We start from the raw sequence: 16,109 nt of genomic DNA on the forward strand, positions 1-16,109 counted from the left end.
TATAAAGTAAAATTTGTTACTGTCAATTATATACAATGACCATTTTTGTAATTAACAAAAAAAAAATACTCTGCACACAAAATAGTTTTCCTCTTTTATTAACTCAGGCTTTCATGGTTTCAAAGCATGTTTCCATGGTTTTGCTAACATTGTGAGCGCTTGATAAAAAATTTAAATAAAAATCTGCAATATAGCAAGACAGCGAAGCAAGAACCGTGATATAGCGGAGGATTACTTTATCTGTGTTCCGTGATGATAAACTGCAGGGACTCAATGTTCCTGGGCAAGGACTCAATGTTTCCATGACATGTGCATACCAGGACTCACATAGTCTTAAGTGTAAAATGATGAATATTTACTGCCAGTCAATGTGCCTTTTGCTGTTGCTTGACCGAGACAAGTTCAAAAATGCGTGGCTTTTCCCTGGCAAATGGCAAAAGTCTTTTCTTTGTTTTTATGTCTACCAAAAAGGTTCGCTCACAAAGTCGTAATGTTGCAAAACGTAACAAATGGTAAGCAATCAGTGCGTGCGTGGGTGTTTGTGTATGTGCAACCACTCATCTAAATCTGTCAATCAAAATCTCTTTTTACATCTTGTCGTTATCCACGTAGGTTGAAAAAAGTAACATGCCAATTTTGACAAAGTTTAAACTTAGAGAACATATACTGTATGTTTTCAAATGTAGGCAGTAAAAGTTGTCCGAAAATACTCAAGTAATGTACAGATAAAGGTACTTGAAAAAATCTACTTAAGTACAGTATTTGTACTTTCTTACTTGCCGCAAATGGCTTTAAATTGATTTACACATTTCCTTTGTAATGCACTTAAAAATCATTCGGTGTACTGTGTATTAATCTCCATTCCTTTTTAATTTGTGATTTAGTATTTTCTTATGTTGCTCTCACTCTCATCCAGCTCCATCCCCACCCTTGGCAAACTGCTCCTTAGAGGAAGACAAAGTGAAGGTGCTAATGGTTCCAGTTCCTGTCCCGGTCTTTATCCCAGTGCCTATGAACATGTACTCTCAGCACACGCCTGTTCCAATTGCTATGCCTATAACTGTACGTTCCATTATGTTACATGTCAAATTCTATAACATTTGTATGATTAAAAGCATTACATGCATATTTCAGTATCTTCACAAAAGTATTTTTATTTTTTTTTTAAGCTTCCAGTGCCCATTGTTATACCACCACAGAGTAAAGAAGTGACAGATGCAGCCATCCAGTCGGATCCTTGGAACGAAGAGACTAAAAAGCAGGGTAATGTTGAGGTCTCAATCGAACAGGAGGTCACACCCCTGGTTCCATTGCCCGTTGATCCACAGAGAAAAAATCTGAAAGATGCAGCCATCCAGTCAGAGCCTTTGGAACTAGAGACTGAAGAGAAGAATAATGCTGAGGTGGTCTCCCAAATCAAAGATGTGAGAGATATTGCTGTCCAGTCAGATCCCGTGGACACTGCACAGGTTCCGTTGCTCATTACACCACCACAGAGTAAAGATGTAAAAGATGCAGCTGTCCAATCAGAGACTTTGGATTTGGAAAAACGAAATGATTTGGATGACTTCAAAGAATACCATGTTACAGCCAAGGTTCCTGTACCCATTTTTGTACCACCACTGAGCAAACATGCAATAGGTGCTGCTGTCCAATCAGATGCTTTGGATCTGGAGCCAGCTGCCACTGTCCAAGCCGATGCTTTGGATCTAGAGACAGCTGCCAATGTCCAATCAGATTCTTTGGATGTGGAGACAGATACCTATATTCAAGCAGATCATTTGGATGTGGAGCCAGATGCCAATGTCCAATCAGATTGTTTGGATGTGGAACCAAATGCCAATGTCCAATCAGATCGTTTGGATGTGGCGACAGATGCCAATGTCCAATCAGATCGTTTGGATGTGCAGCCAGATGCCAATGTCCAATCAGATCATTTGGATGTAGAGACAGATGCCAATGTCCAATCAGATCGTTTGGCTGTGGAGACAGCTGCTACGGTTCAATCAGATCCTTTGGATGTGGAGACAGCTGCCCCTGTCCTATCAGATCTTCGGGACGTGGAGACTGAAACGATGATGGATTTGGATGATGCCAGCACAGGTGATGCCCTGACTAATTCTGTATACACTTTTATTTCTCCAACTTGAGTCCACCAGCGTGCAATACATAATGGATGACATATATTTCTTTGTACTCCCCATGACTTATGTATATGGTAGATAGTTGGAATCATTTCAGAAGTGTTTTTGTTTGATTAGTGTAATTAAAATAATTACACTAATTTCTTGTGTATAATACGTCCTCAAGTATAATGCTCACCCCCAAAACCTACCCCAATAATCAGGAATACCCTTCTACCTACCTAAAAGTCGCACCATCAATTTGCTGCTAGTTCTATGCTCAAAGCATGAAGTATTATCCATATTTTATTAGGTTTTTCATAGAAATATTCTACTCTGTGTGCATGTGCTAACAATTGTTTTTGTTCTTTTATTCCCCATGTCGGGACAGTCCACGCTTAATTTACAAAAGCTTAATGTTGTAATGTTAGACATATTGGATTGAAAGTACACCTTTTTCATAACCCGTAGCTGCATATATTTATACAATGTGAAAGAACTGTTTCATTTTCCTCATGCCTATGTGTAATGCACTCTATCGAATTTTGATAAAACATTTTGTTTTGGGGGGGGGGGGAATCTCCGTTATACACTAGAAGTTACGGTATTTTTTTTCCACCACGGATAACATTGGTAGGCACTGTAGAGTTGTTTTCCGATATTTATTAGTTCTGTTTTTGACTCACCCTCACACAAGCTCTTTAATGTATGACGGCAACAATGAAGCACTTACCATTATATGTTTTTCCAATGGTGTTTTACAGGCCAGGATAAAAGTAAAATGTCAGAAGTGGTGACTCCAACAATCCACAAAGTTGAGGAAAGTCCAAACACACCACAAACCAAAATTCCTCCTCCAATAACTTCAAAAAGGAAAACAAAGGCAGGTCGTTCGTCACGTAAAAGCCAGGCAAAGGCTAAACCGACAACAAGTGACCAACAAGGCAACGTCGTTGCTGAGCAACAACCTCCCTCCTCTCCAATGACTGATTTGGAGCATGACTTCCCAATGGGTGAGATATGGACGACTTTTACAGTTGTTGATGGGCATAGTAAGCTATACTACAAAATTGAAAGTCGCCATGGATGTTACGGTTTGATATGCATTATCCAAAGTTGACCGCCCCTGAAAAATATGCTTCTAGATTTACACAAAACCTTGGACATGACCATGTCATTGTAGGAAAGTGCCAAAAGATTATGTGCTTGTGTTTTCTTTTTTCTTGGCTTTTTTGCAATTCCAAAAGAAGGAACAACCTTAACATTGTGCCTGTCTAAATGCACACGAGAAACCATTATCGGATTTCTGGAGCTGACTCTAGGGACGTGGATTTCTGGAGTTCAATCATGTAAACAGCATAATATGATGTTTTATCTATATGCTAATATCTCATTAGGAAAATTTGATTTAAAAAAACCTAAATTTCTCCCCAATACTGTAATTTTCTTGTGCATGTGAACCTGCTTCAGTCATTCATTTACATCTGCTCATTTGTACAAATAGTGGGAAACAAAATTAAGCACTACTCTCTCCCACTAGTCCTTACTCTGAACATGCATCCAGCAAGCACTTTTTTTTTTTTAAGTAAGGAGTGCCTGTCATGCCCAAGACTAATGGAAAATGCTTGTCGTGTTAAAGTCAACCAAATATAGCATAAGATTCGAGCATAGTTAGAAATAACACAACACATGTGCATGGTAATGTTAGTTTACCCCGTCTGCTTTAGCTTTGGGCACTTAATCCAGAGTGTCCACTTTGCAGTAACGATCTGAAAGAAGCCTTTGCACAAATTAAATGTGTCTCCTCGGTTACTTATGCTGAGATTAAAATTTTACATGGTAATTTAAATAGATAAGATAGATAAATATAAAGCAGATCTATAGCCATGGGAGTATTCACAAATTGATCTTAAAACATAACAGCATCAGACTGAACAGCCTAGTTGTCCAACTCGGCAGTTGGAAATGAGTTGCAAACTTTTAACTCAGTTATTTTTTTTTTTCAAAAGGGCTCATATTGCTTTATATTCTTGTAGCCGTTTTTTTTTTTTTTTTCATATTAGTAAAAGGTTATAATAATAGATGTTCAACAAGACCGGAGGTTTTAAAAATTATGGAGTTTTACGCCATCGCATTTATAAGGCACTTGTAAGCACATCAGATCCCATTACATTTATCTGATTACTACCAGTCTTTTGATTTTCATGGTGATGTTAACAGGTGCAATGTGTGAGAAAAGAACACGACTTCACTGGAAAGGAAGTATATGGACGAACAAGAGTGCCAAAATTAATAAAAACAAACATAAATAATTAAATGTGTCATGAAGTATTTATTTATTTGAATATTTATGTATTCATTTAAATATTTAATGATTTCAATATATATGAATGTAAATATTTGTTGAATTATTTCAATATGCATTTATTTAATTACTTATTTCTACATGTATTAATATAAATATTGAATTATTTCTATATGTATTTAATAAATTATTTCAATATTTAATTATTTTACAATTTATAAAATTTCCCTGTGCATCATGAAAAAATTGTTCCTGTCATTCTCTCCCATCAAACTCAGTGGGTGGGACGAGCGCTGATTCAGCTCCAATCAAATTGCTTGTGCCTGCATGAGCTCTTCTGTGAGTTGATCGCAGACATATGAGGACAAGCCATGGATTTAACGTTGAATAAATAGGACAGTATGTTTCATGCGCGAGTTAATAACAGACCTTTTAGACCTCGCAGAAAATACACAGTAGATGCAGGAATATCAGCCCCTGAGTATATGACGTGCAAAGCGGAGGGATTTATGGAAGTCTTGGGAGTTATTTCCACTTTCTCTGACTAAGATATTGACCGAAGAATGTTTGCAAACTACTAAGTTCTCCAGCGCGTCTCACATACTGGACCACAAGAAATGTACGGACCACGGCGCCTGGCTTTTGACATTACCAACATCTGTTCTAGAGCATTGTGAAATTGTTGAGTGGTTTGAAGTTTCAAAGAAGACAATCAAAACGTGTATGAAACAGACGTGCCTATGTATTCACCGCTAAATCCATAGCTTTTCCTAAAATGTCTGCCATTGACAGCAATATACGTCAAACATGCATGTTAACTGAGTGAACTCAAGGAAGAGCTCATCTCGGAACAAGCAATTTGATTGGAACGGAATCATCGCGAGTCCCGCCCAGCGCCCGCCCATTGAGTTTGATGGGAGAGAAGGACAGATACAATTATTTCACAATGCACAGGTGAACAGGAGTGTCAAAATTAAATAAATACTGAAATACTTCATGACACATTTAATTACTCACTTAATTGTGTATTTAATTTTGGTACTTTTTGTCCTCCATAGATGTTGACTCAAATTCAAAGGAATAAGGTGACTTGGTGATTCTCATTTTCACTTGTTATCAAAGATAGTATTTTATTGTTTTATTCTTTAGTTCTTCACTTCTTTTACACGTGTATTAACTGTTTACAATGGCAATTAAGTACAATCTGTGAGACTATAGCATCACCCCTTTGTCATACATGGGAAATGCATTATTTAAAAAAAAAAAAATAATTCGGAACAAATGAAACTTCTGACCAGCCTGCTTTTGACTTTAGAGCTTTCAGGTGTCAAGCAGGGACAGGATCAATATCTGTGTTAAGGACTAGATTTGATCAGCAATTGCTATTGAATAGGCAAATGCACAAATAGGGATTTTAATTGACCAACATGAATGTTCTAATATTGCCTGTTGCCAGTAATGGATGTTTTGTTCTTTTTTTTTTTTTAAAGAATTGTTTGATCTGAAGCCATCAACCCCTCAGCGAGGAGTGAAGAGACCTCGAGAAGGTTTCTCTGGTCGGAAGCGGGTAAGAGGGCAACACTGACAGGGCTGCAGTATAGTACACCGTAATTTCTCTTGTATAATACGCTCTCGCATATAATGCACTCCCCAAAAATCAGGAAAACCCTTCTACTTATGTACAAGTATAATGCCCACCATTGATTTACTGCTATCCATATGGTCAAAATATGAAGTATTATCCGTATTTTATTGGAAATTTCAAAGTATTCTGCTCTGTGTGCCTGCGCTGGCGGGTAATTTTTTTTGTTGTTGTTTTTTTTTTAAATACCATGTCAGGACCGGCCACGCATAATGTAAAAAATAATGTCACAAAACTCCAAACAAACTAAACTTTAACCTCTGAAAATATCAGAACGAAATTCCAAATATTTTGGATGTTGTGAATTTTATATCAAATAAAGGACTCTGAGAAGGTTGCATGATTCTACCCCCGTTTCAGAACAGTCCACTTATGTAAACTGCAACCGATCATTGCCAAAATGTATGTGGACGTCTCTAATTGTGCTCACTTCAACCTCTGAAAATATCAGACAGCAATCCCAAATATTTTGGATTTTATGAATTTTATATCAATATGGCGCAAAGAGGCCTTGATTCCCAGTCTTAGTAAAGGTGTGTTTGCCGTCTCTCATCCATCGCTCCCACGCCGCTCGCAACGTCACTTTGAACGCCCTGTTTACACCAATGTCCAGCGGTTGGAGTTCGCTGGCAGTTGCTGCGCCACGGTAGTCCTTGCGCGGATGGTGAGATGGCACCTTTTCATGAAACGAAAGCACCATGACGGACCTCCTTGAATGTGTTCGATCTGCATGTCTTGCGCTATCGTTATTGCTTTCAGTCGAATGGTGACTGTAGAGATGCTTTTCCCGGCTGTTCTTGTGCTTGATTTTGAATTCTCTCGCAGCTGCTCTATTCCCATTTACAACCGCATAACTGATAGCCTGTAGTTTGAATTGTGCCTCGTAAGCATGTCTCTTCGCTGATGCACTTTTCGGGGTTCCTTAGCCAAACCAATGTTGTTTAGCGAGTAAAGTATAACTACCGGAGGCGTGGGAGAGGTAAGCGTACGTACTGTACGTGGCTTTACGTAATGTTCTCTAATTGGTTTATCGCCACCAGCGTGCGTAGTGTACGTATTACATCCCTATGTCGGCGGGAAATGGTCCGACAGTTAATGAAGCGGAGCGCTTACCAAACTCGCACAACAAAATTTTTACAGATTTTGGAACTCAGTGCACACATAAGGCGCACCGGGTTAAAAGGCGCACCTTCAATTTTTGAGAAAATTAAAGGCTTTTAAGCACGCCTTATAGTGCGGAAAATACGGTGTGTGTGTGTGTGTGTGTGTGTGTGTGTGTTTTTTATAGGTTTTATATATATTAAAAATCCTATTTTTCACTTCAAACTATGTGAGTCCCAGGGTGCACATATCTGGAAACAATGAGTCCCAGCCCTGGAACAATGAGTCCCTGCAACTTATCATCACGGAATACAGATACAGTAATTCTACGCTATATCACGGTTCTTGCTTGGCTGTCCTGCTACAGCGGCTGAAATAAGTATTTAACACGTCACCATCACCTCCTTGAGCCGTCACCTTATCGTGGTGGAAAGGTTTGTGTGTCCCAATGATCCTAGGAGCTAAGTTGTCTGGGGCTTTATGCCCCTGGCAGGGTCACCCATGGCAAACAGGTCCTAGGTGAGGGACCAGACAAAGCATGGCTCAAAGACCCCTTAGGATGACGACAAAAAATGGACTCAGGTTTCCCTTGCCTGGACGCGGGTCACCGGGGCCCCACTCTGGAGTCAGCCATGGAGGTGGGGCTCGAAGGCGAGCGCCTGGTGGCCGGGCCTGCACACATGGGGCCCGGCCAGGCACAGCCCGAAAGAGTAACGTGGATCCCCCTTCCCATGGGCTCACCACCTGTGGGAGGGGCCATAGGGGTCGGGTGCAGTGCGAGCTGGGCAGTGGTGACGAAGGTGGGGACCTTGTCGATCCGATCCCCGGCTACAGAAGCTGACTATCGGGACGTGGAATGTCACCTCTCTGGTAGGGAAGGAGCCCGAGCTGGTGTGTGAGGTCAAGAAGTTCCGACGAGATATAGTCAGACTCGCCTCCACGCACAGCTTGGGCTCTGGTACCAGTCCTCTTGAGAGGGGTTGGACTCTCTTCCACTCTGGAGTTGCCCACGGTGAGAGGCGCCGAGCAGGTGTGGGTATACTTATCGCTCCCCGGCTCGGTGCCTGTACGTTGGGGTTCACCCCGGTGGACGAGAGGGTAGCCTCCCTCCGCCTTCGGGTGGGGGGACGGGTCCTGACTGTTGTTTGTGCCTATGCACCAAACAGCATTTCAGAGTACCCACCCTTTTTGGAGTCCTTGGAGGGGGTGCTGGAGAGCGCTCCCGCTGTAGACTCCATCGTTCTGCTGGGGGACTTCAATGCTCATGTGGGCAATGACAGAGAGACCTGGAAGGGCGTGATTGGGAGGAACGCCCCGCCCCCCCCAACCCCCCCGATCAGAACCCGAGCGGTGTTCTGTTATTGGACTTCTGTGCTCATCACGGATTGTCCATAATGAACACCATGTTCAAGCATAAGGGTGTCCACACGTGCACTTGGCACCAGGACACCCAAGGTCGCAGTTCGATGATCAACTATGTGGTCGTGTCATCGGACTTGCGGCCGCATGTCCTAGACACTTGGGTGAAGAGAGGGTTGGAGCTGTCAACTGATCACCACCTGGTGGTGAGTTGGCTCCGATGGTGGGGGAAGATGCCGGTCCGACGTGGCAGGCCCAAACGTATTGTGAGGGTCTGCTGGGAACGTCTGGCGGAATCCATTGTTTGAAGGAGTTTCAACTCCCACCTCCGACAGAACTTTGCTCATGTTCCGGGGGAGGCGGGAAACATCGAGTCCGAGTGGACCATGTTCCGCGCTTCCATTGCTGAGGCGGTTGACCGGAGCTGCGGCCATAAGGTGGTTTGGTGCCTGTCGTGGCGGCAATCCCCGAGACCGTTGGTGGACACCAACGGTGAGGGATGCCGTCAAGCTGAAGAAGGAGTCCTATCGGGCCTTTTTGGCCTGTGGCACTCCTGAGGCAGCTGATGGGTACCGCCTGGCCAAGCGGAGTGCACCTTTGGTGGTCGCTGAAGCAAAAACTCGGGCATGGGAGGAGTTCGGTGAGCCCATGGAGAAAGACTTCCGGACGGCTTCGAGGAAATTCTGGTCCACCATCCGGCGTCTCAGGAGGGAGAAGCAGTGCACCATCAACACTGTTTATAGTGGGGTCTGGGGCGCTGCTGACCTCGACTCGGGACGTTGTGAGCCGGTGGGGAGAATACTTCGAAGACCTCCTCAAATCCACCGACACGCCTTCCCATGAGGGAGCAGAGTCTAGGTTCTCTGAGGCGGGCTCTCCTATCTCTGAGTTTGAGGTCACCGAGGTGGTTAAAAAGCTCCTCGGTGGCAAGGCCCTGGGGGTGGATGAGATTCGCCCGGAGTTCCTCAAGGCTCTGGATGTAGTAGGGCTGTCCTGGTTAACACGCCTCTGCAACATCGCGTGGACATCGGGGACAGTGCCTCTGGATTGGCAGACTGGGGTGGTGGTCCCCCTTTTTGAGAAGGGTGACCGGAGGGTGTGTTCCAACTACAGGGGGATCACACTCCTCAGCCTCCCTGGTAAGGTCTATTCAGGGGTGCTGGAGACGAGGGTCCGTCGGGAAGTTGAATCTCAGATTCAGGAGGAGCAGTGTGGTTTTCGTCCTGGCCGTGGAACAGTAGACCAGCTCTACACCCTTGGCAGGGTCCTCAAGGGTGCATGGGAGTTCGCCCAACCAGTCTACATGTTTTTTGTAGACTTGGAGAAGGCGTTCGACCGTTTCCCTCGGGGGGTCCTGTGGGGGGTGCTTCGGGGAGTATGGGGTACCGAACCCCCTGATAGGGGCTGTTCGGTCCCTGTACGACCGGAGTCAGAGTTTGGGCCGCATATCCGGTAGTAAGTCGGACTCGTTTCCGGTGAGGGTTGGACTCCGCCAAGGCTGCCCTTTGTCACCGATTCTGTTCATAACTTTTATGGACAGAATTTCTAGGCGCAGGCGAGGTGTAGAAGGGGTCCGGTTTGGTGGCCTCAGTATTGCATCTCTGCTTTTTGCATATGATGTGGTTCTGTTGGCTTCATCAAGCCGTGACCTCCAACTCTCACAGGAGCAGTTTGCAGCTGAGTGTGAAGCGGCTGGGATGAAAATCAGCACCTCAAAATCTGAGACCATGGTCCTCAGTCAGAAAAGGGTGGCGTGCCCTCTCCAGGTCGGGGATGAGATCCTGGCCCAAGTGGAGGAGTTCAAGTATCTTGGGGTCTTGTTCACGAGTGAGGGAAGAATGGAACGGGAGATCGACAGGCGGATCGGTGCAGCGTCTGCAGTGATGCGGACTTTGTATCGATCCGTTGTGGTAAAGAAGGAGCTAAGCCGAAAGGCGAAGCTCTTGATTTACCGGTCGATCTACGTTCCTACCCTCACCTATGGTCACGAGCTGTGGGTCGTGACCGAAAGAACAAGATCCCGGATACAAGCGGCCGAAATTAGTTTCCTCCGCAGGGTGTCCGGGCTCTCCCTTAGAGATAGGGTGAAAAGCTCGGTCATCCGGGAGGATCTGAGAGTAGAGCCGCTGCTCCTCCACATCGAGAGGAGCCAGATGACGTGGCTGGGGCATCTGATTCGGATGCCTCCCGGACGCCTCCCTGGTGAGGTGTTCCGGGCACGTCCCACCGGGAGGAGACCCCGGGGACGATCCAGGACACGCTCGAGAGACTACGTTCTTCTGCTGGCCTGGGAACGCCTTGGGATCCCCCAGGAAGAGCTGGATGAAGTGGCTGTGGAGAGGGAAGTCTGGGCATCCCTGCTAAAGCTACTGCCCCCGCGACCCGACCTCGGATAAGCGGTAGAAAATGGATGGATGGACACGTCACCATTTTTCTAACGAAATATACTTCCAAAGGTGCTATTGACCTGAAATTTTAACCAGAAGTTGGGAACAACCCAAGTAATCCATATATACAAAGAAAGTAGAACAAATAAGATCAGAAATTAAATTGTGTGTAAAAATGTGAAATGACACAGGGAAAAAGTATTGAACACATGAAGAAAGGAAGGTGCAAAAAGGCATGGAAAGCCAAGACAGCACCTAAAGTCTATCAATAATCAAACAGCAATCCAGCCCCTTGTCAGTGCAAATGAATAATAATATGTATAATGCATTCCATTGACTTTTGACGATTTTTTTTCTTTTCCAAATGCTCATTCTACATGAGAATTTGCGGTAGTCCTCTCCTATCAGCCTCCTATAGTCTTCTAACTTTTGATAAAATTTTGTTGCTTGAGATTTGCTGCTGACAGCAGCTGAAAAAGACTTTGAGAGTCACATAATAAATACGTAGCCAGAAAGCTCATTATTGGGCAGAAGTCAATGTCCTTGTTCTTGCATGTTCTCTGTACAATCATCTTACTAACCTGCCCCTTATTCATTGCATTTCTGTTGATGCAGGGTCGAAGGCGAACTGGCTCGTTAGACCACAGTGTTCTTGTGACTCCAGTCACCTTCAAATTGAACTACATGTATGGTGTTAAAGCATGGAAGAGCTGGGTGCAGCAACACAACACGCGTTCTAGAAGATGTGAGCAAAAATCTTTGTCTTATTCTGTTGCTTTTACAGGATATATTTGATCATTTTGGTTATAGCTCGCGTTCTCTTCCATTTCTAGCCAATCCAGTGGTTGTTAAAGAGGATATTCTGCAGTGTGATTCTGCTGAGCTGAGCTATGCTCTGTCATGCTTTATCAAAGAAGTGCGTAGGCCGAACGGCGATGCCTACAGCCCTGACAGCATTTTCTACCTCTGCCTGGGGATACAGCAGGTATTTGCATTAATTGTGAGCTTCTCTAATTTGATTGTCCGTCCATTATCTTCCGCCTATCTGGGGTCGGGTCACTGGAACAGCAGCTTAAGCAGGGAAGTCCAGAATTCCCTCTCCCCAGCCACTTCATCGAGCTCTTCCGGGGAGATCCCAACGCGTTCCCCATCAAGCCTGGAGATGTAGTCTCTCCAGCGTGTCCCAGGTCTTCCCCGGGACCTCCTCCTGGTTGGACGCGCGAGGAACATCTCAGCAGGGAGGGGTCCAGGGGCCATCCGAATCAGATACCCAAACCACCTCATCAGACTCCTCTCAATTCGGAGGAGCAGCGACTCGAATGAGCGCCTGCTGGATGACCAAGCTTCTCACCCTATCTCTAACAGCGAGCCCGGGACACCCTGCGGAGGAAGCTCATTTCGGCCGCTTGTATCTGCGATCTTGTTCTTTCGGTCACGACCCACCTTATTTGATTGTGTTTCACTTTATCCTTACCTTTCATCTTGTTTGCTTTTCTCTCCCTCTGTATGGACAGTATCTGTTCATGAAGGCCCGCATAGAGAACATTTTCACCGATGAGCTGTACAGTCAGTTTGCAATGGAGATCTCCGGGATGCTGCGACTCTGGAAACCTAAACAGCTGCCCAGTGGTATGTTCACTGATGTCAACTCCACCCCTAATATTATATAAAATACAATTTGATGAAACAATACACTTGTCACGTAGGTCTGCCTGGAACCGCGTTTTCACGGAGTGTAACAAACTTTGAACAGCAAAATAACAGGCCAATTAATACGTGTTTAGAGATATAACAATGAAATAACAAACGTCCACAAAGGACGCCGCGTCTAAACCGGAAAGGAATCAGTACGGCAGTGCACAGGTCACATCAGAACGTGGGCAGGTTAAAAGTATATAAGTATTATTATTAATAAATATTTGTACTATAAGATAACCTTTATTAGTCCCACAATTGGGTAATATGCATTGTTTCAAAAGCAATTGTGGACATAGAAAATATAAATATGTAATCTAAATACCATGCAAGAGAAGACAATTACATTTCTTCTTCTTACATGTACTTCTTGTATGCGTACATTGCACAAAATTGAAAACAAAACTATTGTCCATACATGAACTATCCTGTTCAGTCTATCAGCAATGTTAATTGTTTGTTTGCAAAATAGAGTGCTGAGTTTTAATTTTGACGTTTGAGATCTGATTTACAGTGGGTACGGAAAGTATTCAGAGCCCCTTAAATTTTTCACTCTGTTATATTGCAGCCATTTGCTAAAGTCATTTTTTTTTTCCTCATTAATGTACACACAGCACCCCATATTGACAGAAAAAACGTAGTTGTTGAAATTTTTGCAGATTTATTAAAAAGAAAAACTGAAATATCACACAGCCATAAGTATTCAGACCCTTTGCTCAGTATTTAGTAGAAGCCCCCTTTTGAGCTAATACAGCCATGAGTATTTCTGGGAATGATGACTTTCACACCTGGATTTGGGGATCCTCTGCCATTCCTCCTTGCAGATCCTCTCCAGTTCTGTCAGGTTGGATGGTGAACCTTGGTGGGCAGCCATTTTCAGGTCTCTCCAGAGATGCTCAATTGGGTTTAAGTCAGGGCTCTGGCTGGGCCATTCAAGAACAGTCACAGAGTTGTTCTGAAGCCACTCCTTCGTTGTTTTAGCTGTGTGCTTAAGGTCTTTGTCTTGTTGGAAGGTGAACCTTCGGCCCAGTCTGAGGTCCTGAGCACTCTGGAAAAGGTTTTCGTCTAGTATATCCCTGTACTAGGCCGAATTCATTTTTCCTTCGATTGCATCCAGTCGTCCTGTCCCTGCAGCTGAAAAACACCCCCACAGCATGATGCTGACACTGCCATGCTTCACTGTTGGGACTGTATTGGAGAGGTGATGAGCAGTGCCTGATTTCCTCCACACATACTGCTTAGAATTAAGGCCAAAAAGTTATTATTTCAAAGAATCTTCTTTCTCACCATGTTGGAGTACCTCAGGTGTTTTTTTTTAGCAAACTCCATGCAGGCTTTCATGTGTCTTGCACTGAGGAGAGGCTTCTGTCGGGCCACTCTGATATAAATCCCTGACTGGCTGCAGTGATGGTTGACTTTCTAGAGCTTTCTCCCATCTCCCGACTGCATTTGTTAGCCACAGTGATCTTTGGGTTCTCCTTTACCTCTCTCACCAAGGCTCTTCTCCCCCGATTGCTCAGTTTGGCCGGACGGCCAACTCTAGGAAGGGTTCTGATCGTCCCAAACGTCTTCCATTTAAGGATTATGGAGGCTACTGTGCTCTTAGGAACCTAAAGTGCAGCAGAATTTTTTTTGTAACCTTGGCCAGATCTGTGCCTTGCCACAATTCTGTCTCTGAGCTCTTCAGGCAATTCCTTTGACCTCATGATTCTCATTTGCTCTGACATGGCACTGTGAGCTGGAAGGTCATATATAGACAGGTGTGTGGCTTTCCTAATCAAGTCCAGTCCGTATAATCGAACACAGCTGGACTCCAATGAAGGTGTAGAACCATCTCAAGGATGATCAGAAGAAATGGACAGCACCCAAATTAAATATATGAGTGTCACAGCAAAGGGTCTGCATACTTATGGCTCTGTGATATTTTAGTTTTTCTTTTTTAATAAATCTCCAAAAATTTCAACAATTCCACTTTTCTGTTAATACAGGGTGCTGTGTGTACAGTGAGGGGAAAAAATCAACTTAAATTATTTTAGCAAATGGCTGCAATATAACAAAGAGTGAACAATTTAAGTGGGTCTGAATAGTTTCTGAAATATGGAAATACAGAAAAAGTTGGGCAAATTGTTCTGGAAGTGAAATTTTATAGGTTGTCAGCTCTGCATATCGCATTCAATAAACGCAACAAAGTGCATCGGTGGCTGTTGCTCTGCTTTTTTTCCACTTCACTCGAGCGGCAGCGTATCTGACACTTGCTCATGAAAAAAATCTTGTCTCGGAATACAAAGCAAAACATTGATCCAGTGACAGCTCTTAACTCAAGAAATTCCCAAGTTGGGGCACTCGTAAGTCAATGTACCACTTTATTCCTTTTTTCTTATTCTCGCTCCCTTTAAATTCTACAACTTCCTAATCCTTTTTGAATATGTACAATTGAATTTGTGTTACGTCCTAAAACTAAACTCTATATAATGTACAGTTACTTAACACCAGACTTGATGCTATTTACTTAACTCAGGTGTTTGCCATTGCGCTCTCCCCCTCCAGGTAGCCCCGTGTCCTCTCGAGTTGAGGAGTCCTTCCTGTGGGAGTGTAAGCAGCTGGGCGCTTACTCCCCCATCGTGTTGCTCAACACACTTCTCTTCTTTTACACCAAGAACTTCCACTTCACCACGTTGGCGCAGCACCAAAGCCTCTCTTTTTCCAACTTCAGTTTGCACACGAAACCCTGCACTCGAGCGGGCAAAGTCCTCTACCTCAGATACCAGCGAAGCGGTGCTGCTACTTCCAGCCGTGGAGAGACGGGTACGTGTAACACATCTGCATCTGGAGCACGATGATATGTAACATATTTTAGAGTGATTGCTAAGATCTTAGATTAACTCATTTCCTCCCTCAAATGATCTATGTGTATTGTTGAGAAACCTTTAACTTAAGTCACTGATTATTGTTTTTAGAGCGAATGAAAAAAAGGCAAGAAAAGGAAGATGGTGACATGGAGATGGCAGAAAATGTTACCAATCCTCTGCACTGTCCAGTCAGACTCTATGAGTTCTATCTCTCGAGATGGTAAGACACAAACGCACACACCATACCAAACATATGAGAGGAACGAGCTACAGCACATTTATCATTATATTTTATGGGCTGTCATGTCGATGTACTGTATAGCCGTACTGAAGACACCTTTGTTAAAATCTATTCATCCAGGCATTCTTCAATTAACCTCGCATGCATGGTTTTGTGGAAGGAAGCCATAGTGTGAGAAAACACATAGGGAAAACACACAACTACTATAGTTAATATCTAGAAAACAAATACATTGAGAATATGGTGAAGTTTTAGTCAAATAAATCTTTCTCTCTCCCTCCCTCCCGCCAATAGCCCGCCAACAACATTGAAGAGGACTGACATGTTTTACCTCCAGCCTGAACGCAATGTCCACACACACAGGTCAGAAAACTTGAATTTGCCTACCATTTAAAGTCGTCTGTTTG

At 43.8% G+C, this 16,109-nt stretch overlaps 1 protein-coding gene across 7 annotated transcripts in view; it reads left to right on the forward strand.

Annotated features, from left to right (window-relative positions):
- The window catches only part of LOC133487803 (zinc finger MYM-type protein 4-like), a 67,151-nt gene that overhangs the window by 48,797 nt on the left and 2,245 nt on the right, over positions 1-16,109 (forward strand). For 6 of the 7 annotated variants that reach the window (XM_061794948.1, XM_061794944.1, XM_061794945.1 and 3 more), the window contains 10 exons: positions 917-1,062; positions 1,170-2,103; positions 2,888-3,136; positions 5,919-5,995; positions 11,533-11,662; positions 11,751-11,902; positions 12,432-12,546; positions 15,160-15,417; positions 15,570-15,681; positions 15,997-16,065. In XM_061794948.1, coding sequence (XP_061650932.1) covers positions 917-1,062; positions 1,170-2,103; positions 2,888-3,136; positions 5,919-5,995; positions 11,533-11,662; positions 11,751-11,902; positions 12,432-12,546; positions 15,160-15,417; positions 15,570-15,681; positions 15,997-16,065 — 2,242 coding nt within the window. Of the gene's footprint in view, positions 1-916; positions 1,063-1,169; positions 2,104-2,887; positions 3,137-5,918; positions 5,996-11,532; positions 11,663-11,750; positions 11,903-11,985; positions 12,547-15,159; positions 15,418-15,569; positions 15,682-15,996; positions 16,066-16,109 lie in introns of those variants that run through there. The other variant, XR_009791453.1, reaches the window with a different exon arrangement.

The sequence above is a fragment of the Phyllopteryx taeniolatus genome, chromosome 13 (assembly GCF_024500385.1).
Source record: "Phyllopteryx taeniolatus isolate TA_2022b chromosome 13, UOR_Ptae_1.2, whole genome shotgun sequence".
NCBI lineage: Eukaryota > Metazoa > Chordata > Actinopteri > Syngnathiformes > Syngnathidae > Phyllopteryx > Phyllopteryx taeniolatus.